This window comes from Cephus cinctus, unplaced genomic scaffold, assembly GCF_000341935.2.
Source record: "Cephus cinctus unplaced genomic scaffold, Ccin1 Ccin1_scaffold0123, whole genome shotgun sequence".
NCBI lineage: Eukaryota > Metazoa > Arthropoda > Insecta > Hymenoptera > Cephidae > Cephus > Cephus cinctus.
Genome location: NW_014332857.1, coordinates 391,922 through 419,011, shown reverse-complemented (window position 1 = coordinate 419,011; position 27,090 = coordinate 391,922). Strand labels below are relative to the sequence as shown.

Genomic DNA, 27,090 nt, shown 5'->3' with positions numbered 1-27,090 from the left:
CGTGAAGACGCTCGTCGTCGTTCACTGGCAAATCGACGTCCTCGACGTCGACCAGACTACGTATGCTGAAAACGCTCTTAGCCACCCGTGTCTTTTGCAATTCAGAGATGCCGACGCCGTCCGGTGGGCGTCGTGGTGTCGTACTAAGGTCCATACCGACTTTTCGCACAATTTTGTCCCCCTCAGTCTCTCCTTTATCACAACCTAATCAACGCCTTGATATCCTTTTCGTTGATATCAATTTTTTTTTTAATAATTATATTTAAAAAAACGTCTCTGTCAACGACTGTCAGTCAGTGAATTTTCTTTCACACATTTTGTAAGTAATCTGCCAACCTTGTAGAAGCTTGCGTTAACAGTTCCCAACTGCTAGTGACAATTGCCGGTCTACCTTTCCTTGGTTTCTTGATAACCGAATTACTTTGCATATCTATACTGTTACGAATGACAAATGATTCCAGTCTATACACTCGAATATGCTGGCCAATGAGAAAAAGTTAACTAGGAGTCAGTCCAGTTTGACATATTCACTCGGTTACCTTAGTATGTCTTCGATTTGACGTTTGTGTTATAAAATTAAATCATTTGTTATATATAAAATTATAAAATTTTCTAAACAATTACTATAGTGTTTAATCGATTGTTAATTAACGGAACACAAATTTAACGGACCCGGACGCGCGCGTTCTTCCTAAGCCTGGTTTAGGAACTGGTCGCAAATCTAAACACGCACCTTAAGCTTCCACATGGTAGTAATTGATTACAATTAAGGAGAAAAAAATAGAGAGGCTTTCTAGTATCAGTTGAATGACACAGAATTTACTATGGGATTGTTTACGTACAAGACTTCATATACCTCAGCTATTGGATTTGTAATGATAATTTGTATGAACCTTTTTGTTTTGTAATTTTACAAAATCTACCACGTGGTTTAATTATCACTTTACTCCACAATGTTTATTAGTCGCGTTCATACGTATTGGGTTTGGCACGTACTGTACGGCACTTATTTATTTTACATACGGATATCGACCTGGTTCCATCCAAAGTGTTTTTTCGTTTCTTTTCTAAGTTACATTTTTTTTTTAATTTTTCAGTGTATGATTACTTATACAGTTCTTTTCACCAGGCTGGCGGATCGACGGGAACGCGCTAAAGTTCTGTCACGGGTTGTTGTACGAGCACACGCGTATCGCGGACTCCTGCTCGGCAATGTGCTCCTCGGTGTTCCCTCCACCGCAATGTTCGGCGTTCGCCGCCTGACAGAAAGAGGGAAGAGGCAAAAGGGAAGGTGCCTCTCATCGGTGAAACGCCCACCAGTTACAAAATGGAGTCGGCAGAAACGCCTTCCCAAGTAATGAAATTCCACATACGAGCTCGAGGCTCGACGTGCAGGGGTAGTTTCTTAAACAGGGGTGAATCTACTCGTTTAAGTTAATAAGGCATATTTTGCGATATGACAGAAGAATATTTTCACTTTTAAGATGAAACGGAAGATACTTGTCCAATTGGAAAACTAGCGAATCTGATTAATTCTGTTTACTTTCTGTCTTTTCTTTTTTTTTTTTCCATAAAAAATAAACTCTTGTCAATAATTTGAAACTGCATAAACTGAATTTTTAAATGCGGTTATGAATCAGGGATTTACCTTCATGGGTATATATGTATACATATACATAGGACACGGTTGATGATAATTAAGTATTTTTTTATTTATTTTATACATGGTATTCATTCGCTTTTAAATACAATATGTAATGTGCATTATAAATTGCAGAAGGAGACAGCCGTTACGGCAGGGAATCGATGGGTTCCTCGACGAAAATACTGTTAAACGTAGAGACGAAGTGAAACATTCGTTGTGAATCGAAACGCAGTGATGCATATATATAATTCATTGATAAACAGTTTAATATTAATTCAATTAAAATAAAGACAAGTATTCGATTCCCGGTTTAAAACGACAGTCAGGACCGCTCGCCTACGGTCGCGATAAGATTTCTTTAAGAAGAAGAAAAAGACGAAAAATACTTAAAAAGAATACATGAACACCGTCGCACCCCCGCCTCATAGGAAAAGGAACACGCCCATAAATGAATCACTGCCAAATATAATCAGCCAATAATACGGTACATATACAATAATATGCCGTTCTTACGTAATCGTAAAATCTATCGGATTGAATTATTATGTAAGAACCGCACAACCTGTAATGCAAGTCCAAAACAATTTTGCCCTTGTTTAAACTCGACGCCAATGAAGAAGAAAAAAGAAAAAATACAGGAACTCCATGAGTCTTCAGGCTCGATGTAATCGGGGGGTTCCCCAGGATGCGATAATATAAAGTTATATCTTTGGCACAATAAATACAATATCAAGCCATAATCGTTAGAAAATTGGGATCGTGTATGTCCTGAACCACTTTATCGTGATCAATTCGCGACGTCAAACATCACCATCTGAATCACAACAATATTGAGATCGTTAAACCCGTGTTAATTTAAACTGCGAATCTTCGCGATTCCGCTATAACCGTCATATCGTGCGCGATCGGTAAGTGTCGATAAATCTGTACCACGTTATTCTCCCTGTCTTCGGATGAACTTCCGAAGTCTCTAGAACTGGACGAATCAACAGTACGAAGATTACTAACTGAACGTCTGGTCAGTGTGAAAAGTTCTATTTGTCCCTGATCTTCCTTACCGACCGTAGATAATAGAGACAAACAATCCTATCTACTTTATCGACTAATTCGTGGGCATGCACTCATATGGTCATCCCTCTTCAACCCCATCCCCACGTGGCATACGATCTCTATATAAATTATAATTGACCGTCGCCAGGATATAATTATCCATCGAAATACAATATTCTAGAAAGTTATATTCATCATGGCAGTCAATCGCTATCACTTCTCATTCTCCTAAATTATACGGAAAGATCAATTATCTTTTCCGGTTTATCAGCTATTCGTGTGTAAATACTATATATAATATATATAATATTAATTTTCGTCACGCTTGCAATACGTCTAATTGTTTATCATATTTTGTGTTTTCTCGAACAGTCGCTCGTATCGATTACCATAAAATTCACTATACTTAGGTCATGGCTCTTTACAGTCTAACGTTTACGCTTTTCCTACTCTTGAGTTTATTTTCTTTCCCTATTTTAATTTTTTGCAATTTGTTCATTTTGATTTTATAAAATCCATCGCTTTATCGCCGAGTGTCGTCAATATTGCGAATACAAAATTTACGGTTGACAAGGAATCGCCGATATTGCTCATTATATTTTCATCTAGTCTTGTCGCTGCGCCACTTCCAATGCTCCGTATTCACGATTTTCTTCTATTCGAAGTGGTCATCAACTTTTTTCACGACGTTTTCTCTCTTTTGTTTTTACCTAACTCTCTCCTCGGTCAGTAAACACTACCGACATTTGATGTCCACGAGAACGCAATATTCTTCTCTTTCTTATTCTCTTGAAATTTTCTTCCAGGAAGAACAACGCTTAGAAACGCATCGATTGAAATCCGTCGAAGATCCTCGACGAATTTAGATTGTTTGACGCTAAGCTGGCACGTAAGTGCTCATACCGGGTGACGTCGTCGGCGCCGGCGCACCCGCGTGAAGCGGCGACCTGGTCTGATGGAACCTTAGAAGTTCCGACACTGTCACGGCAACACGTACAACACCACGGCCACCCTCTAATACGTCACTTGCGCAGCATACTAAATTCTGCAACAGAAAATAAGGGAGGAGAAACATATTAGAAGAATCACATACATGTAAGATTCATGTTTTATTATATCTCAATGAAGATAGAGAGCCATACGCAATTGCAATGGAGGACGCGTATTGGAATGATTAGGCAAAAATAATAATGTAAAAAAAAAATACATAACAAAATTTTTCATAATCTGCGGAAAAAGCTGCTAAAATGTAAAGATCAATTTTTTCCATTGAAATTACTGTCCACGATATTTCTTTTTATACAATCTTTATTCCATCCTCCCTGAGGAGGTGCAGATGATTCATACTTTAGACCAATTATATGAAAAGAATAGTTTATTATAAATGACGGTAGTATTACAATCATTATTGTTTACCCATACAATCAACGTTACAGTGTGTCTCAGAAATAAAAAGAACGTAGTTCGACGGTATTCTTTTTTTTTTTTTATCAAATCAAACAGGACGACGAACCCGTCATGAAGATCATTTTTGTTCTTAAAGAATACTTTCTTTTACCGTTCGCGTTATATATACGTTTTTTTTTAATTTAACGATGCAAAAATACCACAGCGACTCATTCGGAGTTCTTCGTCCTTTTTCGACTCGCGATGCAGAAGATTTAAAATGAGAAACAAGAAAAAACGATCATTCTCTAAAACAAACAAAAAATCGGCAACGTAAATCATCGTAATGACGAAACGCGTGGCAGTGAGAGAAAAAGAAAACCAAAATTAAGAAAAATGCATTGACACCTTATATTCTGTTAGGACAGTATATATATATAGGGTGGCTTAACAAATGGATAAAATCACAACGTCCGTCCGAGACTCGACAGACTGAGACTGATAATAACGGACGAGCGTGATGTTCAATAAATAAATAATTAATAGCAATAATAATTTTAAAAAATAAGCAAACGCTTAAGCTAACCAACGAAAGAACCAAGCACCGATATTTATCCGAAAACTTAAACTTACTAGCGTAGTAGCCTTATACAGTAAGAATCAAAAATAAAAGAGAAAGATGAAAGTAGCATCAACGAGTCCTAATACGTATATACAATATACCATTTGACATATGTTTCGTGAGAAAAACGTAAAAATATTTTTTCTTGAAAAACAGACAATATTAAAAAAAAAAAAAAGAAAACCCTCCTAACAATGCTAATCCAACGGAATGTTTTTTTTTCGGCTCTTTTCATATGCCCAAAATATCCTCGTACACGTGCAATAATACCATACGACAAATTGTCATGTTCGCGTTGAAAAAAAAAAAGGACAAACCAATAAGGACAATTAGATTTCGTAAAAAACTAGACGCACGCGCTATGCTAATATAAAGCCAGTCTTCGTATTTTTTCCAGTGAACTTTAATACTCGGACAGTTGGAGTCCACGATGGACAAATTTGATAATAATACTGACTCGCGTAGAATCTATTAGTCAAGAGACATGCCTACCTATACTTGGCCTGTATTAAGGAAAAGCTTTTCTTATTTTCAAAAAGAGCGTACATAAAAATTCAGGGATGATCAGTCGATGACAGGTACGATTAACTTTATATAAATAATTGTACGAATAATCACAAGGGATGAATCTAAGGGTGAATTCAATTAAAAAAGTTATTATAATCGGTAATTGGGGCACGGCTGATTTTTTAAAAAATAATTACGGAGCCTACCCGTTATACTGTACTGTGGAAGATGTGCTAATCGCATCACGTAAAATACGATCTGACTAGAAGATAATTAACGTACGTAAGTGAAGACTAGAGAAATTATGAAGAGTAAAGCAAATAAAAAATAATAGAAAAAATGTGGACACGACGGCCGGCGGATAATAAATACCTATATATACATACATAGCGTCATCCTAAATTACGTTACAGCGTATAGGTTAGTTTTTGCGCGTATCTTAAATTTGCATTATAGGTATGTATGATCTAGTATACGTAGAAGACAGCATTACGTTTAAGATAATTCAAGTGCGTGCTAATTCATTGCCACTTTTTATATCATTTTTTAGGAATTTTGTTCGTTTATCCAATTTTTTGTTCTCGTGTGATTCAGGAAATTCGAAAACAGCCAATTACAATTGACTGTTTGATAGTTTTACGAGAACACCCTGTAAGCTCGTTTAAGGGGTACGAGAATATTAATTTTTTAAAAATCTTTTTGAAAAATTTTTCCTTGTGACTAATTTCCTCTTTCTGTACCAGAATCACGAAAAAAAAATGTTTATCAATCCCTTGTTCATATACTATATATGCATATGTATATATATAAGTTACACGTGTATATATAGACCGTAATATGCCTAGACTTTACGTAATTTTATGAAAATAAATTAGCAATAGCAGGCACCGTGTCTCTACTCTACGATCGATATCTTAGGCTGTGACCGGATAGCGCGGTCGGTGAAATTTTTTTTTTTTTTGAAAAATTCACTTATGATTAAAAGACCGCTAGAATTTTTCAATGGATTAAATGTGGTATCGTGTGTATCGAATTGAGCCGAGACAAGTGAGCCTATTCCTTTTTTTAAATTTCTGACCTGGTTCGATTAAAAGGTACAGGGAAGAAAAAAGATATTTTCAAAAATCTAACCCTACTATCATTAAAGTAATTATTCCCGAATTAAATGATTCCTAGCACCGTGATTACGTTAGCGCGTAATCTCACTCGGCAATGTCTTATCACAGACCTACCAATCCTGAAAGAGCCGTAGGCATTGATATTGGTCGAATTCTAAAAAAATACTAACGTCATTAAAAAGGCATACGGTTTCACTTATTATTTATATTTTTGTTTTCAGTTTTTTTTTTTTTTTTTTTTTTTTTTTTTTTTTTTTTTTTTTTTTTTTTTTTTTTTTTTTTTTTTTTTTTTTTTTTTTTTTTTCCTTTACTTCCCTCAATTAATACCGGATACGAGCAACTACGACACAATGATTTGTTTGTGTGAGGTTCTGATTATGTTGTACCCATGTGATGTAATTACATATTTTGATAACGAACGACACGATATCAGTATTGAAAAATAAAAAAAAATTCCATTTTTGTAATTAGCAAAATATAATCTTCCGATATCGCGAAATATTCAATATGAATTGATACTTGTTGCGAATACGATAGTCGATAGGATTTTGATCTCTTTTAAGGTACATATCACACAAAAGTGACAAAGTGATATATGAATGAATTGTCGCTTTGATTGCGCTTCTTTTTCTTATTTTTTTCCATTTTTTTTTTTCGAACTAAATTTTTTTCTTGGCGATCGACGTACTTCGCTCTATTCTTATAGTGACGTTCCACACGTGACAGCGTAAGGAAAAATTCGTGGAATGAAACGACAAGGATAAATTAAATATATAAATTAATTGTGGACAGGAATAACATCGCGTGTGGACTGCTGTATAATAATTAGTGACGAAGAAAAAGAAAAAGATAAATTTATGTATATCGAAAGAAAACCTACGATCATCTAGCATTGCGAGAGTCTACAGCTAGCCTTGAATTTTGCCTTGTTATCTTAATAATATAAATTACGCAAAGCCGTCCTTTTACGCCGAATCACTAAATTACGACAATACTTTTATCGTCTTGGCCTTCCCGCGCGTTTCACTTACTTTAAGCACCTTAAACGAACCTGTCGGTAACGTCGCGACTCTTAATTGCACCGAATACTAAACTAAAGATCTAATTACTAGAGAAGGCTCACGATTAGATCGTAGGATCAATTCTCGCTGTGATTAGAAAAATATCGAGAGATCCTCTCCCGTCTGATCCTAGTATACGATCCTCTTTCTCATTAAGAAAGAAGGAGAAAAACAAAGGCCCTAACAAACTCACAGTAAAACAAAACGCAACGTCAATTGATTGACCTGCCATTTCCTTCACTGGGAAATACTAATACGGTATATGTAAAAAAAAAGAAAAACGAAAAAGACCTTACGCAATAGAGCGAATAAAAGTATTTACAGAAATAACATAAAACTAGAACACTGATAAATATAAAAATCGCAAGGAGCTAAGATAACCCAGAGAAAATAGCCTTCAGAATGTTTCTTGACAATTAACAAAAGAATTCGTTGCTCCATGGAGCCGTGGTATATTTTCGTTCTGATTTTTTTTTTCTCAAATCCAAATTCTTTTTTCTCCTCTTCCGTTCGCAAGAATAATCTCGCTCAAGTCCCCGTCAATGGGCATCGCTTTAATCTGGTAGCGGGAAGAGATAGAGTAGAGCCAGGGTGGATAAGAATGCGGCAAAAAGCATCGCGGAGAGGACGCGTTCCTGAATGGTACGGGGTGAACCTGCGGTTGGTTCTTCGTGGCCCTCTTCTTCGCGAAGAAGAAGAAGAGCGGAAATAAGACGCGCCAGAGCCTCCAGCCCATACGCGTCCATGTAACCCACGTCCATGATTGCATCCGCGTCCATTAACACCTCCTGCAACCAACAACGATACTACTCAGTCCCAATTCTATTCTTTAATTTATCTTTTTATTCAATTATTTTCTTACTACCCTTGCGACCTAATACTATCCTCCGCTAACGAGGTTTCCCTAAAAAGCGTTCCTCCGGGGGGGAGGGAGAGGGGGTCAACCCTGATGGTACTCGTGAAGCACCCTAGTAGATAAAAGCAAATAATTTCTCTGAACCACCTTGAAGAATCACGTGAAAATCAAAATGGCAGTTCTTTAATCAATATCCAGCATCACCTACCAATGAAAATTAATGAGTTAAGGATACCACTTGTCAATTGGTCCTTTGTGAGTTTTGTGACTTTTTTTTACTTCTAAAGAAAGTCATCCTTTGGAAATCACTCGTTATCCAGGAAATGATCATCTGAATTTTCTTCAGGGTGCTCCTCGAGGAAGCCATCAGACACAGAAGCAAATTTGATCTAGCGCATGCAACTAAAGCATCTTGTTCTCTTGTATATTGATCCGCCCATTAATCTTCGACATTCCTGCAGGCAGTATAATATTGTATGAAAAGTTATTATTGACACCATTTGCAATGACTTTCACGCGATTCTATCCACGATTAGGGACTGACTAGTAGTTGTTGGAAGAATTGATAACTATTGTTTTCTAGCGCACGACGGTAGTTGATTGTTTATGATTGTTCATTATATTCAATAAAAGATCTTCACGGATCATCCACCGAATCTATTGATCTATCCCTGAAAAAAGGATAATCAATGAGTTTGATTTTCTTTCTTAATCATCCCAAGAGAATGATGATTAATGGAAAGTCTTCAGACACTTTTTTGCTTCCTCCCACTCTATTTCTCGCATTTTCTTTTCCCCTGAGAAACGTGACTGACTTACCTCGATGATCAGTCATTCGTGATACCATTATCAGTATATCTCGAGCGTATTACGAGTGCAGTCCTAGTTCTCTATATAAAACATACTTAGCAAAACGAATAGCTGATAATGACTAACTAAACTACATCAACACATCTACTCACCGGGTTGTCATTGATTGAAACTAGAAAAACTATTTCTCGTATCACACATACTAGTGTTCATGCACTGTTCTATTATATAGAGTGTGTCACGTTATTATCAGAAATATTAATAAAATGATTATGAAACGCAATGAATCATTTTATTTCAACAACTGCTGACAGCTAAGTATATCTGAATGACGTGACACACACGGTATATTAAATATTGATAGAGCTACCTATCTAGGAATGCAAATTGCAATTGCAGATATTAGATTAAGAATTACGTGTAAGATAAATGCAGTCTTTCTCACCTCGTCGACGCCGATCTTTCTGCAAGCCTCCAGGAAGTTGTCCACGTTACGCCGACATCTTGCCATGGTAAGCTTAGGCTGGAAGACAATAATTAAATTATTAATTGTTATTTAAAATTATTACGTTAATTCTTTTATATGAAAACTTACAACTGCTGGCGAAGGAACATGAATACTCGCGACCGAACGGGGCCTTACGTGATTAGCCAGATGACATAGTACCACACCGTCGGTTAGAGCTGGTGCTAAATCCTCAGGAAGTGCCATCTTAAGCCTGGTTTCTATGTGCTACAAAAAGGACGACGTTCATCAATTATTATCTCTAGAAGGTACCGGTGATTGACTCGAGGACACTTACGCTCCTGAGTTGTTCGATCAGATCAGCCTCCTCTTTGGCACGTTCGAACTCCCTTCTCATAGTGAAGGAGTATTTCTCAGGCATGTTGCTGTTCCAGGTGACAGATCTCGTCGATTTGGGACTGCTGCCATTTCTGTTTGGACTCTTGTTACCTGTTAGATGTAGAAAAGAATTAGATAAGGATACTTAAGAGATATATAGTCGCTAAAGTATCTTACCTTCTACGTAGCCGACAGCTGTTTTCACCAGTCTGGGTGTATGACTGGGACTCGAATTATTCGATAAAATACTAGTGGAAGTTTTAATTGGAGAATTTGGCTTCTTGTACGGCTGTTCCAGGAACTTTCCATTCTTGCTGTTATACTCGTTGTTACTGCCATTTATGATAGGTATGTTCTGATAATTGATACGCGACGGCGTAACTTTTTGCACGGGCCTTTTGGTCGCGTTCTCTTCGTTGAAGATCTGTTTTCCGGTAAGGCCCAAATCCTTGCTGCTAGTCGAATCAGTCTCGTTACTGTGCGTTTCATTTCCTGGTGGCGTCACCTGTTCCCTGGGTCTATAGACGCTGGGACCCTCGTTGACTCTTTGCTGTCTGAGAGCCTCCTTGTATTCCCTGATAGAAGATAAGACAAAATTCGTCTCTGCGCACTTCCGGCTAACTACCAGGATGTCGAGTGTCGACCGAGAGATTATTCGCAGGTGATATCGACACTCAAGTTCCATTAATCAGACTCCACTTTATCATCGAGCATCAAGGCGAGAGCACTTTATTAAACAAGCCAGCGATTAATGTCTCGATAAGAACAAATCGACGAAGCTCTGCGTATAATGATAAATAAAAAGGCACAATTCACAGCATGCAAGACAATGAAAAGCGTAAAAGAAAATATGTTAAAGTTCAGCAACGAAGAGACATCCTCATCACGAAATCCCTTTTTACTTACCTGTAAGTTTGAATGTGATTCAGCGGCCTCTTCTCGTCGCCGTTAATCTGACTCGTGGAGGTGCTCGTTGTGGTTTGCAGAGGCTGAACTGGTTGGGTCGACGCGATGGGTGGCTGTGCAATTTGACCTAGTGGGCTGCTCTCCAGGTGGCTACAAGAAAAGTCACAAAAAACGTAACGCACATGCATGCATGCAGGGACAACGGCATCGTTGCGAATAAGTGTTCCAAACGAGGAAAAAAAAAAAGGAGAACCGAATGGAAGAGAAAAACTTGATAAAACATTGTTGGACCGGGTCGACGACATCGGGTCGACCTACCCTAAACTTACCCAGGCGGTGTAATGGAGGTGTGATGAAGATTCGTAGTCGTCAGTCTTCTTGTGTCAGCCCCATTTTCTGAAGTACTTCGCTCGAGTCTCCTCTTCTCAAGCTGATCGTGCAGTATCATTGCCTGAAATAACAAATGACTGTTAATCGTACATAAGAATGCAAGAAGACGGCGCTCCAGTTGTTTGAATTGAAATTCCGCGAGTGCGTTCGACGAATGCCAATTGCCGGCTCTCTGGATTCGCTGATTCCCAGATCAATGGGTCAAGGTCACGTCGGAGGGATTTTGAACAGCAGCCAATGAATGACCACTGCCACTACTAGCAGGCGCACCAATATCATTATCAAGACTCGCATACGCTTAGTCAGTGCCAAAGTTAGAAGACGCCGGGTAGTCGATCCCCGTCGCAAATACTTGGACGTCCGCTTTACATGGCTGACATGAATTTTCTGAATGACGTAACCATCAGGATTTATCTATCTTGAATACTTGGCATTGTTACTAGAATAATAATGATCCTTTGATTTCATCAAGAAGTTAACCTACCTTGCCCAGCTCGTCTTCGAGGGACGTGTGTTCACCAGGTGATATTGTACTGGGCGTCGACGTTCCACTGCAGGAGCCATTAACTCCAGCCTCGTGGGGCATAGTTATCGATAAGGGCGAACTTTCCTGTCTCCATATGCCTCGAACGTCACCGTCGTGCACCTAGAGAATCATCAGGTACATGGTAGTACCAGAGAAAATCAGTGAACCCATGTAATCCGAGCTTTATTCAAGTTGTCTTTGTACAATATGAATGGTTGATATACTACCAGCAAGGAATGGGCTAGGTCATAGGTCGTCTTTGGAATAAATGAGGATATTAAAAAGATATAAATAAAGAGAGGATAGTCCATTTCCAGAAGGGGAATAGAAAAATATATAATAAATGCACACAGCTACGACGTTCAGGATAAAAAGTCTCGGGTCAAAGTTCAGGATCCTGTGACGTGCCGCCACGGATTAATGGATAAAGAATGGATAACAGACCTAGTCTGTATCCAATGGCGAGGAATAGAACGACTAGAAATAGGATGAGACTAACCGCGCTGTGTATCTCTTGGGACCAACGTTTGTCGACCCCGTCGCTGGTGCTGTAACCGCTGTCGACATTGTGACGTCTGTGCGACCTCGTGTCCAGGGTGGCGTGACCTCTGGCATCCAAAAGACCTCTTCTTGTTCTACCACCCCTGGCCCTCTCATGTTTCGCGGCCTGCCTCTCCAAGTACTTGAAGATGTGTGTTCGCCCGCGAATGCACAGCTAGGTGGGAATAAATTCGGGAGAGTTTTAATTGGGGTGGGATCCTGAGGATTCCGAATAAATCTTTTCGTCTTGTATTTCTATTTACCGAGGCAGGCGGTGACGTGAGGGGATTGTCCGAGAGTCTCAGGTCGACGAGAGTCTTCATCTTCCTGAGTTCATTGGGTAGCACGGATATCCTGTTTCCACTTATGTCCAGCTTCACGAGCCTCAGGTACGTCAATTCTGAATGAAATTCAAGAATTAAAGTAAAATGACTTACCAAAATTCTATAAAAAAAAAAAAAAAAAAAATTTAAATCAAATGGTACCAACCTATTGGCAACTGCACCAGAAGATTGCTTCTAAGATCCAAGGACCTAAGCCTTGGCAGATCACCTATTCGTGGAGGCAGGGTCGAGATCTCGTTACAGCCAGCATCCAATTCAGCAAGTGCTGACATCCTACCAAGTTCCTCAGGTAAGGACACCAAACGATTGTGCGCGACCAGAAGAGTCTGCAGTGGTAACCTGCACACCTCCCTCGGCAAGGCTGTCAACTGGTTTCGGCTGTAAGGATGAAAGTTTCCGGTTATCATCGATCCTTTGGCGCAAGCTGTCAACGAGTGCTCCAGGTGATCGATACTTCGTCGTGGAGTTTTGAACCAGCTAGCAACACCCTTCCTCCCGGGCTAACGGACATTGACGAATGGGCGGATGTACCTGAGATCGAGGTAGTTCAGCGATTGGAGCATCACCACGGTTTCCGGTATGACTCTTATGGCATTGTGATAGAGATGAAGCTTCTCGAGGAATGGAAACTCGGTGACCTCCTCGGGCAATTCCGTGAACCGGTTCTTCGACAGGTCTGCAAGAAAGCAAATCAAAAAAGGGTACAGGTTGCGATGCTCCGTTCCTTATCTTTTTATTTGTATATTTGATCCCCTTTCTTAGAATTAATGTCAGGACAGGTGTCTCGTCAAGGACAGAGGAGAAGACTGGTACCGGACGATCGGCGTGGGTTAAGATTCCTTAATAAACCAGTAAACGGGACGCTTGACAAGCCGGCGATGTGTATCCCATAGCAACAGCTGTAGGTATAAGGGTGGTATATTCCTTCCTCTTCTCGAAGAGGGTTGTGTTGTGAATGGGGCGCGTTAGCCACGTGCGTGCAGTCAGGACACAAGGGAGGCTCAGCTGCTCCCAGCTAGGAACTTTCCTGATCAATACCGGAGTCCCTTCGCGTTACGGACGTTGCCGTAGCGGCAATCGCAAAAAAAAGCAACCCCTGCAGCCGTGGGGGAATAACAACCCCGCGAGATTTACGCTTTGCCCGGAAATTTCATGAATTTCCCGTTATTTTACCCGATACCCGACCACGTCACTGGTCTCTCCTCCAGCCCTTCCCATAACGGAAATTACCAATCGTCCAGCCTGAGGGGTAGGAACATCCCCTCAGGTGATGCTGGTTCGTTTGCTTCTTGATTCTAGACAATTTGCAAACCCCATAGCCAGGACAGTTTGCCTTCCGAAATTTCATATGAAATTATCAGTGATGGAATTAAATTATGCACCGGGGACGGGGAGGGGTAGGTATTGTACTGTGCAGACTTTAATGTCGTAGGGGGTGAAATTGGCAAAAGGAATGGGACTGTCGATCGAATAGAAATTGGTGTGCAAGGGCGTCGGCTCGTAGTCTGGCCAAGATAGGGATGAAATCCCCTGCACGGGAGCAAGTCCCATGTCGCAGCAACCCCCACAGAATACGAAGAATGTTGAACTCGTTTGCCAAGTAGTGAAATGTAAAAACGAGGCACGAGTCGATCCAAGAATGGCGACAGTGACGTTTTCTTGGCATTCATCTTATGCTGACCTTCAATTTCTTCAGTAAAATTTCTTCGACGGATATAAAATAGAAGCAAGATTAGCAAATAAGTCCAATGCAGTAAACAGCCTGGGAATACTTGATTGAATATAAAAGGCCTTTTATATTTTTAGCAACCGATGCTCTTGACTGATAAGTATGTCTGATAAGAATCACCCATTCTCATTCTACGTTGTACATTTACACATATATATATATATATATGGAACTAGAATTTATTACGAGAACTAGGGGGTGCTAGCTGGCCTAGGAATTAGGGGTCGCTCACCAAGGACCAAGGTCGAGGTCCTGCAGGAAGGATCGATAAAACAAGATACGATTTCCGTGTGTTGTAAATTGTTCCGTGGTCCTATCCTATACAGGGTGTGGCATCCATTATCAGACGCCATATATCCTATGAAAATGTTCAAAGAAAAAAAAAAAAATTTTTAAATATAAATCAACGTCAAAGCAAAATACCAAAAAGAATAAAAAGAAACGCTTGTATTCCCTGTTCGAATTCACGAAACATTTTCGCAGCAAAGAATTCCGTGAATGGTGATTAATTGTCAATTTAATTACCAGAAATTTAATTAATCGAGCCAAAAACCATTATGGAAATAAGCCATACAGCTCCTGACGCTATTCAATTTATTTAAATACCGCAACTGAATTCTCCGACAAGGCATGATATTCCAAAAGCAGTTTTTTTCAAACATAAACAAGTAACCAAACATAACAACACAGCCATAGAACATAACCATCTTGGGAAAGACTTTTATAGGTTAGCTCATTCAATAACGTGTCTGTTAAGGCCTGTTCGCACGTAAGGGCATTTCGTTCGCGACTATGGGTGTGTCTTCACGCGACGACAGGACGTACGAAGGGCGTCATTGTTTAAATCAGAGCGCTTCGACGGAATACAAGTCAATTATTATGACAATTGTCATGACGCATAGAACAGAAGACTAGAACTAAATATGACGTTTCGAAGAACGTGAAATTCAAACGAGATGGCAGCACGTGTGCATTGTGCCTTCTCTATGCATAAAGGCAGTCTATTCAATAATGACTATAATTCCAGACGGACATCTAGAGAAGACAAGAGTTTCACAAGAGCGAGTATAGGCGCTGTGTTATCACGTACTCTGGGAGGCATGGTTAATATGGGACCGAGAAATTCACACACGTATAATATAGTTGTCAGGGACAACGTGAGGGTGGTGGATCGATAGGAACCCTATTGCACAAATTTCAAAGGGGGCCCCCGACACGTATGCCAGGTGCCCCTGTGCACTTTGCACGCGATGCCATCCCCTATGGAGACTTTCAACCCTCTTTGGTGCACTGTAGGAAGGCATGAATGCTCGACGGTTTTTTTTGTGTGTAAGGGTACAATAAAAGCAGTATTAAAAAAATAGTATTGCAAGACCTAGCTGCATTTATGGTATTTTATTAAAATTTTCATTCGCTTATGCAGGTCGCATGAAAATTCGCTCACTTGTAAATGTCCCTTGCAACTCCCAGTCTCTCTAGGTTATAATCACGTTCACGAACTTTCCCACAGACGATTTGCAAGGAGTCCGCATTTTAAACGAAGTCCATTAAAGATCAGCCTTGAACCTCGCGATATTCGTTGGCCAATGGCAGTTTGTATGGCACGGTGTTACTTTGGAAGACATCGAAGCCGCTTTTGTCTGTCGATCAGAGAACAGCGGCCACTTCCTGTGCGGACGTGGTACCGTACGAGACTGGCATGACTAAAGCCGCATCTCCAAATGAAAAAAAAAGAATGAAAAATAATCGAATATTCTGCGTCCACGTGTAACGATTCAGGGGCCAAGACTCCCGAGTACATTCCCTTTAATGGTAAGTATTCCGTTCTTACCAGTAGCGCCGATAAGCTGGTCACATGCATTAAGAATGATAAGGCAGTTGGCAATAAGAGGAAAAGACATGCCTGAGTGCGAAAGTGAAAAAAAAAAAGAAACCAGAAAAGTTTGACAAAGTAGATAAAGACGTGATGAATTCCGGGTTATTTTCCAGCCTGAGAAAAGTGGAACAGCGATAGGTCACGTCCTAAAAAAAAAAAGTTCCAGTATCTCAGAGACGCAAAGCCACCAGAGTTGCACGGAGCTAGAAGTTGCATAGAGAGGCTGTATGCATTTTTTTGTTCATCAAGATGAATAAAAATGCAGGATCCATCACCACGGCAATTAAGGCCGGATGTAATCTGCAGGCTAAACAGTGGCGATCCTTGTGCGACGCCAGGCGTCGATGGTCCTACGTGACGTGGGCGCGGCGTCGAGAATGTGGGAAACGTTTGACAGTAGAACAAAGGCCTGATTTCTAACCAGCGACCGACTGCATCCCGCCCTGCCTGTTTATTACCAGACTGCTACGGTTCTCGGCCATTATTATTTTTCATCTCTCTCCGCCGCACTTTCATTCCGTTCCATTTCGCAATTTTAGCCCGTGCAGCGACAAGAGTGAAAATGTCGCCGGAAAAAACAAAGAAAAGGTATAGGGATACACACGGCCAGCGACCGTACGGCGTAAACTAGGCGCTTTAAAGAAAGCGTACACAGTCAGCGAGCTGTCGAGCGTCGAGCGAAGACGATGAAATATTTATTTTGTCCTTTTTCTCTCTTGCACAATTTTTCTTTTTCATCTACCTACCACTCTGACCCAACCCAAGTGCGTTTCCTCTCGTGCACGACGCGACGATGACACTTTGACCCTGCGTCACTCAAATAAAGAGGGATTCACCAACCTTGTTCCTTTATCCATTTGTAGTACAGGGCTAAGGTAAGGTTAGTACATAGTGCGCATACAAAGTATACTGAAAACTAATGGGAATTTAACACAGACGTTATCGCGCCCGTTGACGATCATCCTGGAAGTTGGTGAGGTTGCGAGTATCGTGGGCGGTGAACCAGGCTTAACTGAACTTGAGTTTCTTCACGGTGCGTCAACGTTTAAGGGCGCTTTGTTCACGAGCAGCACTGCGTAACCGCGACGGAGAACCCGTACGTAAGCACCGACCAACAGAAGGCTGACGGGTTACGGTGAGCGAAGCGAATGGCGTCAAGAAGGAAACAAAAAATAAAGGATAATTCATGAAAACCAGCAATGCACTCAATCGGGTATAAAGCAGAGAGCTTTATGGTCGCTGTAAACGAAAATTTGTGAGCTGTTAAATTTTACAGATTCGACAATAACACGGATATATATGTCTTCGCCTAAATTTCACAAGTACTTTTCACGAGGTCTACATGCTAATTGATCTGCTAAACGAAGGAACCGGGATGGCTTTAATTAACCTTAATCACGTAGCGACCTACTAATTATCTATACACTACACACAGACAGCCTTCCTCATCGTCTCGTGAAAACTCATAGTGAAACAGCCAGTAGCGTCATGTGGTTGCTACTGAATATATACATATATTAGCTACCTGCATATATCTCATTACAGTATCTAGTCTGTGTACTTGGGCCGAGGGCTGCAAAAACTTGCTTTGATCGTTGAAACGTCACGTTAGCGTTAGTCGATTCAGCAACTTCTTGCCTACGTCAATCGGAAGGTGAAGCCGAGCCATTAGTAATCGCAGGAACGGAAGAGATCAACCGGAAGCTGTGATAAGTCGATGCGGTTACAAAAGCCAAGCGCCGATAGGAAAAAGTTCTTGGAACTCGGTATACGCGGTAAAATACAAATGACGATAAAGCAGAAGAATAGGAATCCCCCCATTTCATTGTTGAATATACAAGGACTTTTTCGAGCGTACAAAATTGCGATACGTGTAATCCAGGAACTGACAGCAAAAAACAAAATGGCGGATCGATATATCGTTCAGTAGTTGAAACCAGAGAGATATTAACGTAACGCACGTGGACCGGAAGCCCCGGGGGCAGGAGTATTTGAAGTGTGAACAGGAAAAAGGGAGTAATGAAGGGCGAGAGAGAAAGAGAAAAGGGCAGTATCCCCGAGCAAAAATACATCGTCTCTACGAATGAAAACAGAAAGCAAGAGTGAGTGTGAGAGAGAGAGAGAGAAATATGGCGGTTCAACGTCCCTGACGATACTCCGCCAGGAGAAGCTGCTACTTAGTAAAAACAAAACGTGTGGATTTACCGGGTAAGGAGAACTACAGTTTATATCTGAAAATAACGTCCTACGTAATAATTTCGTATAACCCTGATACGCCATTCCCTTAGCACAGGCCAAGAAGCTCGTCCACGCGCTCGTCCGAGCGAGAAATTAATCTACGGATAAAAACACTCTGGGATGTGTGTCATCTTCATTAGACTGCACGAAGAAAAAGTAGGGGCGCCATCTCACCACGTGGGCCGACTTCTTTCACATGTGTAAAGTGCTCCCTCACGCATGCTCGGAATCACTACGTGCGTATGGTATACACCTAGGAGTAGTGACACTCGCGCACTGTTACGCACTCTGGCACGAGCTGCGTGGGTGGCGCATGTGAAATTGAATTATCCGATCGAGCGAATTCGACACGAGAGAAAGGAGTGCATGTGCGAGGAGCATATGTGGAATGGACTATAGTGTATGTACACGAGGTGGTATGGCACTCGAGGATGAAGTACGAAAGGTCTTTTCGAAGTGAACGCCATATATATTCCCAATACCAAAATCGAAGCATGAAATATAATTTAGAAAAATTCTTATCATACGTGATAACAAGCGATAATTATCAAGCTGATCGTACGTGGGAAAAATTCATAGACTCTCCACCGTCTAGACCGGACGAATTCAAAGTCTCGTATATTTTATAGCCAAACATTCGAAGCTCCATTGGATACGACCATGATGCGAAACAGAGTCGACTTCTACTCAAGTTGCGTTGTGGTGGTACACACTCCACTCGGCATGACGATGGCTAATTATAACTCAGTAACAAAACCACCATGTCGCCTCACACATGTGATACGACACTCGTGCGCAATATTGTGCATATGTGCTCTGGAGCCTCCAGCATCAGGCGTGCGATCGACGCTCGATAAGGGTTGTCCTATTTTCCTAGTACTTTTTTTAGCTCCTACTTTTTTTCTATGCACTAACGACATAACTAGGGATCTAGTTACTTTTTAAGTTTTTTCCCCTAGATCGACCTATCGAAACGACAGGATCGAATGCTAGTCAATGGTGCCTCTTGGGTTTTGAGACTCCTGAACTTGCAGACTCACCCATGTATATGACCGTCGAGTAGACTTCGTCGTCTGGGGGATTGTGTCTCTTATCATCGTGGGGCAAAGGCCTAGCAGACTTCGACTGCTTGGCGAAGTATGACGCTTCATGGAGTATCGACCTGTTGGCACCTCTGACTTGCAGCTGCAGGGTCTCTATCTTTAGCGTTCACATACGCATGGGATTCTCATACGGTATACAGAAGCATCCCCGTGGACTAGATGTCTGAGGAATATTGGAGCTTCCATGGGATGTTCGCTCTTGGTTTGTTTCTGCCATATATAGATGTATGTGTATACTTTATGCCACCCTCGCTGAGCTGAACCAATACTGGACCACTCAGAGGAATGAAGACAGAAGGGGATGGTTAGGATGTCAGTGGAATTATTTTTAGCCGACAAATACTTTTGGTATGTACTGTTTATGGTAACGGTCAGCGCATTGGTCGCCCCCTTAATAATTCCGAGAGGAAGTGAATTCGATTCGCTCCGCTGGCGTTTCGAGTCACGTCAGCTGGCGCGACTGGAATGAGAGAAGAGAGAAGAGGGAAATATGGAGAAGAAAAAAAATTCCTTGTGGAAGGATTGAGGCAACGGGAAAGAAAGATATTAAAAGATCCACGGAAATTGGATGGACAGTGGCCAATTGGAATCGATGGGAATTATTGGAATCGCAGATGTTCTTCGGTCTTCAAACTCTGACGTACGAAGTAATATAGAAAATGGTTGAGGTTTTTATAGTGTATGTGCATATATTATATACAGGGTGGGACATTTATAGTGAACAAGTAGACTTTTTCGGAAACGAAGCCAGATATTGAAAATTGTTTCGGACAAAAGTTTTAAGGTTTCAAGAGAGACAGAAGATTTAGTTATTTAATTCCTTCCCGAGTGCAGGCGTTCAATTCAAAGGCCGACTTCCATTTTTTTTTCAATGGGACTATGCAATTTTTCTTTCGAAAATCAAAGGAGCATTCAATTTTGAGTCTAAAAGTACAAGTGCACTAAATTGACAGGTGATAAGATATTTTTTGAATAAGAAAAATTGACACGTGATAAGATATTTCTAAAAAATAAGAAAAATATCACCTGCCAACTTTGAGTCATTGGGCTTCGTTTTCGAAAAAATCAACCTGGTCACTATAAATGCCCCACCCTGTATATACACAGCGTGGTATATCCAGCCGGGCCAATAACACCAGGAGTGCATCCTTCTAGGAATCGAAAAATGCTCGACTTTAAAATTAGTGACTGCAGCAGCCGCCCCGCAGATTTTCCCGATGTCTGGGATTCCCTGGCATTCCATGCGGAATTCCTTGCCAACTCTCCCCTTTCGTCCCCCCTTAAACTGGTAATGCGCCACGCGCATTTTAGAGAACCAAGTGTCATGGGGAAAAGGAGAAGCTCGAGGTATATACATACGTACGTTGATGATCCACACGTGCAACGAGTTGGATTATTTTTTTTTTATAAAAAAAAAATAGCACTGAATACGTATTCAAGTAAGGAATTTCGTTAGAGAAAAATTCGAATAAAGACACCCTTGATGATCTGTATTTTCTAATGTAAACAGAAATAGTAAGGACCAATAAAAGGGGTAGGTCGACACCTGTCATGAATTCGGTAGGAAGCACCCATAATACCTTGTTCACCCTATAGCAAGAACTGACCTGGGATTCAATGATGAAATTATCCTGCCCACAGGCCATTCTGTCAGGGTGAAGGGGCGGAATATAAGAAGGGGTTTGCCATGAGAGAAACATGGCTACGAAAAAATAAAATAGGAAAGCCAGTGATCACTATAGATATATAGATACATCTATTCTACTAAGGGTTGGTATTCGTTCTCTCACTTCGTCAAAGTTTCTCATCGAAAATCAATAAACACTCGTCAGCAGCCTACTCGTTAACCGCTCCATATCTCAAGAATAGCTCTTTCCTGGTTTTGACCCAAAAATAGAAAATTCTACGTGATAACGGTGCAACTACTACCAACGGTATTCTGTTCTACGGTTGCAACCTAAGGCCAATGTGACGGGGCTTTATGCGTTAAGCTATGTATGTAGGTACGTAGAAACAACAGTGGTGATATGAGGTGCTAGAAAATGTCTCCAGTTGTACAGGTTCGTTCAAAGGTAAAAGTTATATTTAAAAAAGCCGTAGTTTAACGACTGTTTTAAACAGCTTGACGATTTTGGTACACCCAGTGTGTATAGAACAATTATATATATATATCTAGTTACATTTAAACGAAACAACTTTCGATTTCTACCATTCATGAGAACTGGAAGACGATATATCTGAACTGTCATTCGCCATTGAGCTGAATTAACGGAAGCAAGACCAGAATCCGTGCCAAGCAATTTGCGTGGGACGCGCGTGTACGCAGCTGGTTGCGCAATTGGGTTTTATTTATTTCGACGACCGATAAGCTTCGTTCAAAAATATTTCAAGAGGAGCTTGCGATCTGCTGTAGAACAATTGTATTACGTAGACAGCATACAGAATATTATATTAAGGGAATATGGCAATAGTGAATTATCGTGCAGGTATCGCTTTATTAATTCCATTGAGTTCTGAGGACAGTGGCCATATTGAGAAATTTTACAAAATCTTTCGTTTACTCAAGAGTTATCAACTGTCAAACGATACTATCGTGGTCAGAGGAAACTGGGTGCGCCGAGATAACGTTGTAGCTGCCAATGAAGCAATGTGGGCAGTGTTACCATCCTGTTACATGTTAAAACAGAATACAGACATTGACTGAATGACTTTTCCACAATAAACAAATGTCACATCAGGATATTCGGGAAGAAGGAAACTCAATGGTTTCCGGCGAATTTCATTAAGATATGGAACATTTTTTTAAAATTGATAACAGAGTCAACTTGGATAGGGAAGTAATTACATTTTAAGTTGGCTTAAGCCTATGCTGAAACTGTATGTGGAGATAAGCTAGGTAAAATCCTGTAAGCATCCCCGGTCTCTTTGCAATGGGGTTGACTGTATTCTAAGGCTTTTCTTGGCTTCTTTTAGTTTTTTTTTTGTTTTTTCGGAGGGCTCAGTGTGCATATGTTTCCCCCCCATTTGTGTATTGAGTCTCCCTTTTCTGAATGTTATATGGACCATGGGACGACTTACCGAGCCGGTTCTGGAGGGCCTCTTCAAGAAGGGCTTTTTGTTTGAGATTCAGTCAGAACGAATTTCAGATTGAAAGAGTCTGTTTTACCATGAACGCGTAAAAGAAGTAACCCGCAAGATGCTTCTTCTAGATTCTATTCATAGAGTCAGATAGAAATGAGGAAATCGTGTCTGAGAGAGAAGAGAAGAAAAGAAAAAAATGGAGCACGCAAGTACATGGAATGTTAGTGACTCCTTTCTAATGTTGGAAAATTAGTAAGCATCAGGTGGATAAAACTTAATGAATTAATGAATATTTACACTGTGTGGTCAACTGATTACTATCCTGCCGTGAATTTAATTATGGCGTGATCGATTAACGTATTCTATTATAATAGCAGTACGCTTCCGTAGATGTTGGTCTGGTGCAAAGACCTCGTATCGTACGATTTCAAGGAGAACCCGATTATTATGCTGCACCATAGTAGTAAAACCATTGAAGAGGTAATTAAATTTAAGGTTTATGTCCAATTAAACGAATACCTGGACCGACTATTTCCTCGGGTCACGCTTCGTGTTTCTGGAGAATACGTGGTTGGACATTTTAAGAAATCGCAAGAGCAGCTTCGTCAATGCCCAAAACCTCTGACACATTCAACAAACATTGTAGCGAGAGGATAACATGAAGCATACTATTTAATTTCTTTTTAAATATAAAACGTCCATTGATGATAGTATATCAGAGTGAAAGCTAAAATTGCTTGGTGCCCATCATTTTCATAAACTCAATACAAGTTGACGCATCGTAGTACGCATTGTGTACATAAACAAATAATTGAGGTTAGCTATAAAGGACGATGAAGTAGAGATCATCGATGCGTTCAAAAATTCCTTAGGAATTAAGTCATCGGTGAAGATCACCATAACATAAACAGGATAATCCAAGCTGATTATGAAAGGTAATAAAGATTCTTTCGCGTAGCATAAGTCAAGGGGACTCACCAGCTATCACCGTGTCCTGGAGGTTGTATTTCGAGCCGGTTTTCCCAACCTGCGGAAAATCCTTGAGTTTACGACCGCTCAGCTTGAGCTCGCCGCTTAGATGTGCCTCCTCAAGGATCCTCTCCAGGCTGCGGGTTAGCTGTTTTTGTATGTGACCGCTCATGTTTGACGCGACCATCGCCATGTTACATTTTTCGGACACTGAACACACGCGAGGCACAGAACTCGCTTCTTCTTGTCTCGTTCCTTCAGGACGACGAGTACAGATCTCCTCGAAACACGGGCGCCAGCGCACTACCATTACTCTCTAGGACTGGTCAGGTTTCCTATTGGAAGGAACGATGAACGACGGCAGCGCCATCGCAGTCAATGACTTGATTTTGCTATAGAGGGTCTCTTATGTTGTCTAGAAATGAATAAACATTGTGGAACAGAAATATTGTTCAAGAAAGTGTTGAAATACTACTAGGTGTTTTTTTATTATACATCTTATAATACGGATCGACTGTGATTATTTACAATTAACTATTAATTACATTTGACTATACTCATTCATTCTGATATCCTGAATTGCGGTGTTTGGTTGGCGACTATAATAGCTGGATATAAAAATTAAATATTTCATATACTTATAAGCATTCATCAACTCTCTTTCATTCTGAATTATGTGCTAGGTACTCAGGAAGTTTGTTCATGTTCGGTCCTATACTTCCATGAGGAATAATGGAGAATTCAAAGCTACGAAGTGTCAAATTAATTCTTCTTTTTCTGAACATTACTACTAAGTGATTCTTGGTATCGTCGTACAAGCTCTTCTTGCACTTCCATTGTACATGGACTGTATCTTGAATATTCCATTGAGAATTCACCCTTACCCTGGGTACTAGAACGCAGCTCACCAACATAGCCAAACATATCGTTCAGGGGAACTTCAGCACAGATTGTGAACCAACCCTCGTTACCGTCGGTGCCAGTTATGACACCCTTCCGTTTAGTTAGCTGACCAATAACTGTTCCTTGAAATTCCTCTGGCGCAGTCACCTCAACCAGCATTATTGGTTCTAAGATTGACCAATTTCCTCTTTCGAAAACTTCCCTGACGGCACCCTGAGCAGCTAGATTGAACGCAAGCTCGGATGAATCCACAATATGATGAGCTCCGTCTATCAGACGGAATTTGATACCAGCTAATTTGTGTCCAGTTAACAGTCCCTTCTCGCACATCTGCCTGAATCCTTTCTCGGCACCCGGGATAAACTGTTTTGGTACGTTAGTGCCGGTGGTTTCATCTGAGAATTCTAGTTTGGTATTTTCATGCGGTGGAAGTGGTTCCATGATACCGGATACGCGAGCAAATTGTCCTGCACCACCAGATTGCTTTTTATGAAGATAATCAAACTCGCAAGGTTCGGTTAGGGTTTCCCTGAAAGCAACTTTAGGTTTTCCAAGTATTACTGGACAAGCATATTCACGTTCCATACGCTGAGCATAAATGTCCAGGTGTAATTCTCCCATTCCAGAGACGAGAGTTTCCTAAATTATAAAGGAATAAAGTAGTTTTGTCGATCATACACTTTATCCTGTTATGAATTACTTATTTAATTCACTTATATGCTCTCACCTTACTGTCAGGGTCATAGAAGAATCGGAAGGTTGGATCTTCTTTGGTAAACCTTGCTATTCCTTTAGCGAAATTATCGCGGTCCTTACTATTCTTGGCTTGAATAGACATGGAGACTACCGGATCCGGCACGAAAATGGATTCCATCGATAAATCCAATTTATTGTCTGTGACGAAAGTATCACCAGAGGCACAATCAACGCCGAATAAGGCAAAAATGTCACCGGCATAAACTTCATGTACATCTTCCATTTGATTTGAATGCAAGCGTACAAGTCTTGCAATGCGAACCTGTTTATTTGCGTAATTCAGTTTGAGTCAAATTTAAATCAGGCAGGTCGACAGTCAGGAATCAAAAAGTAAGTGTAACCTGCCGTTACCTTTTTATTTGTTCTTGTATTGAAAATGGTGTCGCCTTTCTTCAACATGCCTTGATAACAACGAAAATAGGTCAATTGACCAAAACGCCCTGCTTCCAATTTAAATGCCAGACCGACAAATGATTTTTTGTCATTACGTGCCGAGTCTAAAACGACTTTTATTGGTTCTTCTCTGTATAAAAATATTATTTTTACTAGATTAGGATTGTTCAAAGACACTATAACCAATGATACTTACCCTTGCTTCTCTTTATTAGCTAAATTTTCGACCTCACCAGGATTTGGTAAATAGTCTATCACTGCATCCAGTAGAGGCTGAACTCCTTTATTCTTTAAGGCAGTACCCACAAGAACTGGTGTGAATGTTCTTTTTATACAGGTTCTTCTGATTGCATCCGTGAGATCTTTTTCAGTGGGTTTAGATTCATTGAGAAATAATTCACCGAGTATTTCGTCGGCGTTACTCAAATGTTCAATGAGTTCTTGATGGCTCTCGTCTGCTTCGGTTCTCATATCTTTTGGAATTTCATCTTGTCTAATAACTTCTCCATATTCACCCTCAAAGTATATTGCTTTCTGCGTAATCAGATCGATCAACCCCTTAGTCTCTCCCTCTAGACCAATAGGTAATTGAATGAATGCTGCATTGTGGTGCATTTTAGAACGCATCTGATGCAATACTCTATAAGGATTCGCACCCATTCTATCTAATTTGTTAATAAACGCTAGACAAGGTACATTATATCTTTTCATTTGCCGATTCACAGTTAATGTTTGAGATTGAACTCCACCAACTGCACACAGTACTAAAATTGCTCCATCCAAAACACGAAGAGCTCTCTCTACTTCAACTGTGAAATCCACATGCCCAGGGGTGTCAATAATATTAATATTATGATCTTTCCAGATTGTATATGTTGCAGCAGATTGAATAGTAATACCACGTTGCCTTTCCAATTCCATACTATCCATAGTTGCTCCAACATTGTCCTTACCTCTGACCTATTTAATAAGAATTGTTCATTGTATTCTCAATTATTATTTCACATATCATAATATAGTCTCACATACTTACTTCATGCATTTGTTCGATTCGACCAGTATAATATAATATACGTTCAGTCAATGTAGTTTTACCAGAGTCAATATGAGCAGATATACCAATATTTCTAATTTTCTCCAAAGGCTTATGCTCAGCATATTTCGTAAATGATGCCATACATCGTGTATAATTCTAAAGCAATGAAATTATGTTTAATAATCTGCTGTATTACAACAACCTAACCTCAGGAAGTCAAATAAGAAACTATAACTTTATACCTCAAAAATGCAAGGAGGCAGTCGTGACAATCGTCGTAAATTAACGTGACCTTTTAATATCGTTATTAGAGTCATCTTTATAATTGATTTTTATCAATTACACTGAATCTATATCAATTTTTCGATTATTTGCCGGTCCGGCAGCAATGATTGCAACAC

The 27,090-nt window shown here is 40.3% G+C and overlaps 3 protein-coding genes and 1 long non-coding RNA gene across 7 annotated transcripts in view; 1 reads left to right on the top strand and 3 right to left on the bottom strand.

Moving 5' to 3' along the window:
- LOC107275055 (homeobox protein aristaless) overlaps nucleotides 1–1,223 on the bottom strand; it is a 58,735-nt gene extending 57,512 nt beyond the window's left edge. The window contains exon 1 of the mRNA XM_015754802.2: nucleotides 1–1,223. Coding sequence (XP_015610288.1) covers nucleotides 1–154 — 154 coding nt within the window. The 5' untranslated portion in view covers nucleotides 155–1,223.
- LOC107275058 lies at nucleotides 734–1,942 on the top strand. The gene is made up of 2 exons (XR_001539610.2): nucleotides 734–872; nucleotides 1,130–1,942. It is a non-coding gene; the product is annotated as an uncharacterized LOC107275058 (long non-coding RNA).
- LOC107275053 (leucine-rich repeat and calponin homology domain-containing protein 3) lies at nucleotides 1,692–23,955 on the bottom strand. Of its 4 annotated transcripts, XR_001539608.2 has the most exons (15): nucleotides 23,611–23,952; nucleotides 13,137–13,281; nucleotides 12,751–12,983; nucleotides 12,525–12,661; nucleotides 12,221–12,436; nucleotides 11,680–11,841; nucleotides 11,135–11,256; nucleotides 10,806–10,955; nucleotides 10,077–10,474; nucleotides 9,859–10,010; nucleotides 9,651–9,788; nucleotides 9,501–9,578; nucleotides 8,454–8,700; nucleotides 8,255–8,357; nucleotides 8,066–8,177 (listed from the first exon to the last, which is right to left on the bottom strand). XR_001539608.2 is itself a non-coding variant. In XM_015754800.2 (13 exons), exons 1-13 carry the CDS (start codon nucleotides 23,909–23,911, stop codon nucleotides 3,573–3,575), a joined length of 2,400 nt encoding a protein of 799 aa, XP_015610286.2. In that variant the 5' UTR covers nucleotides 23,912–23,952; the 3' UTR covers nucleotides 1,692–3,572. The 4 variants fall into 4 exon arrangements, 3 of the variants coding, with proteins under 3 accessions (XP_015610286.2, XP_015610285.2, XP_024935778.1); XM_015754800.2 differs by lacking the exons at nucleotides 8,066–8,177; nucleotides 8,255–8,357; nucleotides 8,454–8,700 and adding an exon at nucleotides 1,692–3,740; XM_015754799.2 differs by lacking the exons at nucleotides 8,255–8,357; nucleotides 8,454–8,700 and having other exon boundaries at nucleotides 4,053–8,177; nucleotides 23,611–23,953.
- A 109-nt stretch (nucleotides 23,956–24,064) lies between these two features.
- On the bottom strand, nucleotides 24,065–27,073 carry LOC107275129 (elongation factor G, mitochondrial). The gene is made up of 6 exons (XM_015754946.2): nucleotides 26,932–27,073; nucleotides 26,687–26,845; nucleotides 25,850–26,613; nucleotides 25,612–25,783; nucleotides 25,232–25,522; nucleotides 24,065–25,143 (listed from the first exon to the last, which is right to left on the bottom strand). Exons 1-6 carry the CDS (start codon nucleotides 27,004–27,006, stop codon nucleotides 24,364–24,366), a joined length of 2,241 nt encoding a protein of 746 aa, XP_015610432.1. The 5' UTR covers nucleotides 27,007–27,073; the 3' UTR covers nucleotides 24,065–24,363.
- Between the last annotated feature and the right edge of the window lie 17 nt (nucleotides 27,074–27,090).

Bases quoted from the DNA above. Each gene is read 5' to 3' on its own strand.
- LOC107275053 (XM_015754799.2), bottom strand. From the start codon at position 23,911: ATGGTAGTGCGCTGGCGCCCGTGTTTCGAGGAGATCTGTACTCGTCGT. The intron at 12,437-12,524 runs GTAAATAGAAAT...ATTCCCACCTAG, and splicing joins TCACGTCACCGCCTGCCTCG to CTGTGCATTCGCGGGCGAAC. The intron at 10,956-11,134 runs GTAAGTTTAGGG...CTTTTCTTGTAG, and splicing joins ACCTCCATTACACCGCCTGG to CCACCTGGAGAGCAGCCCAC.
- LOC107275129 (XM_015754946.2), bottom strand. From the start codon at position 27,006: ATGACTCTAATAACGATATTAAAAGGTCACGTTAATTTACGACGATTG. The intron at 26,846-26,931 runs GTATAAAGTTAT...TCATTGCTTTAG, and splicing joins TGCCTCCTTGCATTTTTGAG to AATTATACACGATGTATGGC. The intron at 25,784-25,849 runs GTAAGTATCATT...ATTTTTATACAG, and splicing joins GCTAATAAAGAGAAGCAAGG to AGAAGAACCAATAAAAGTCG.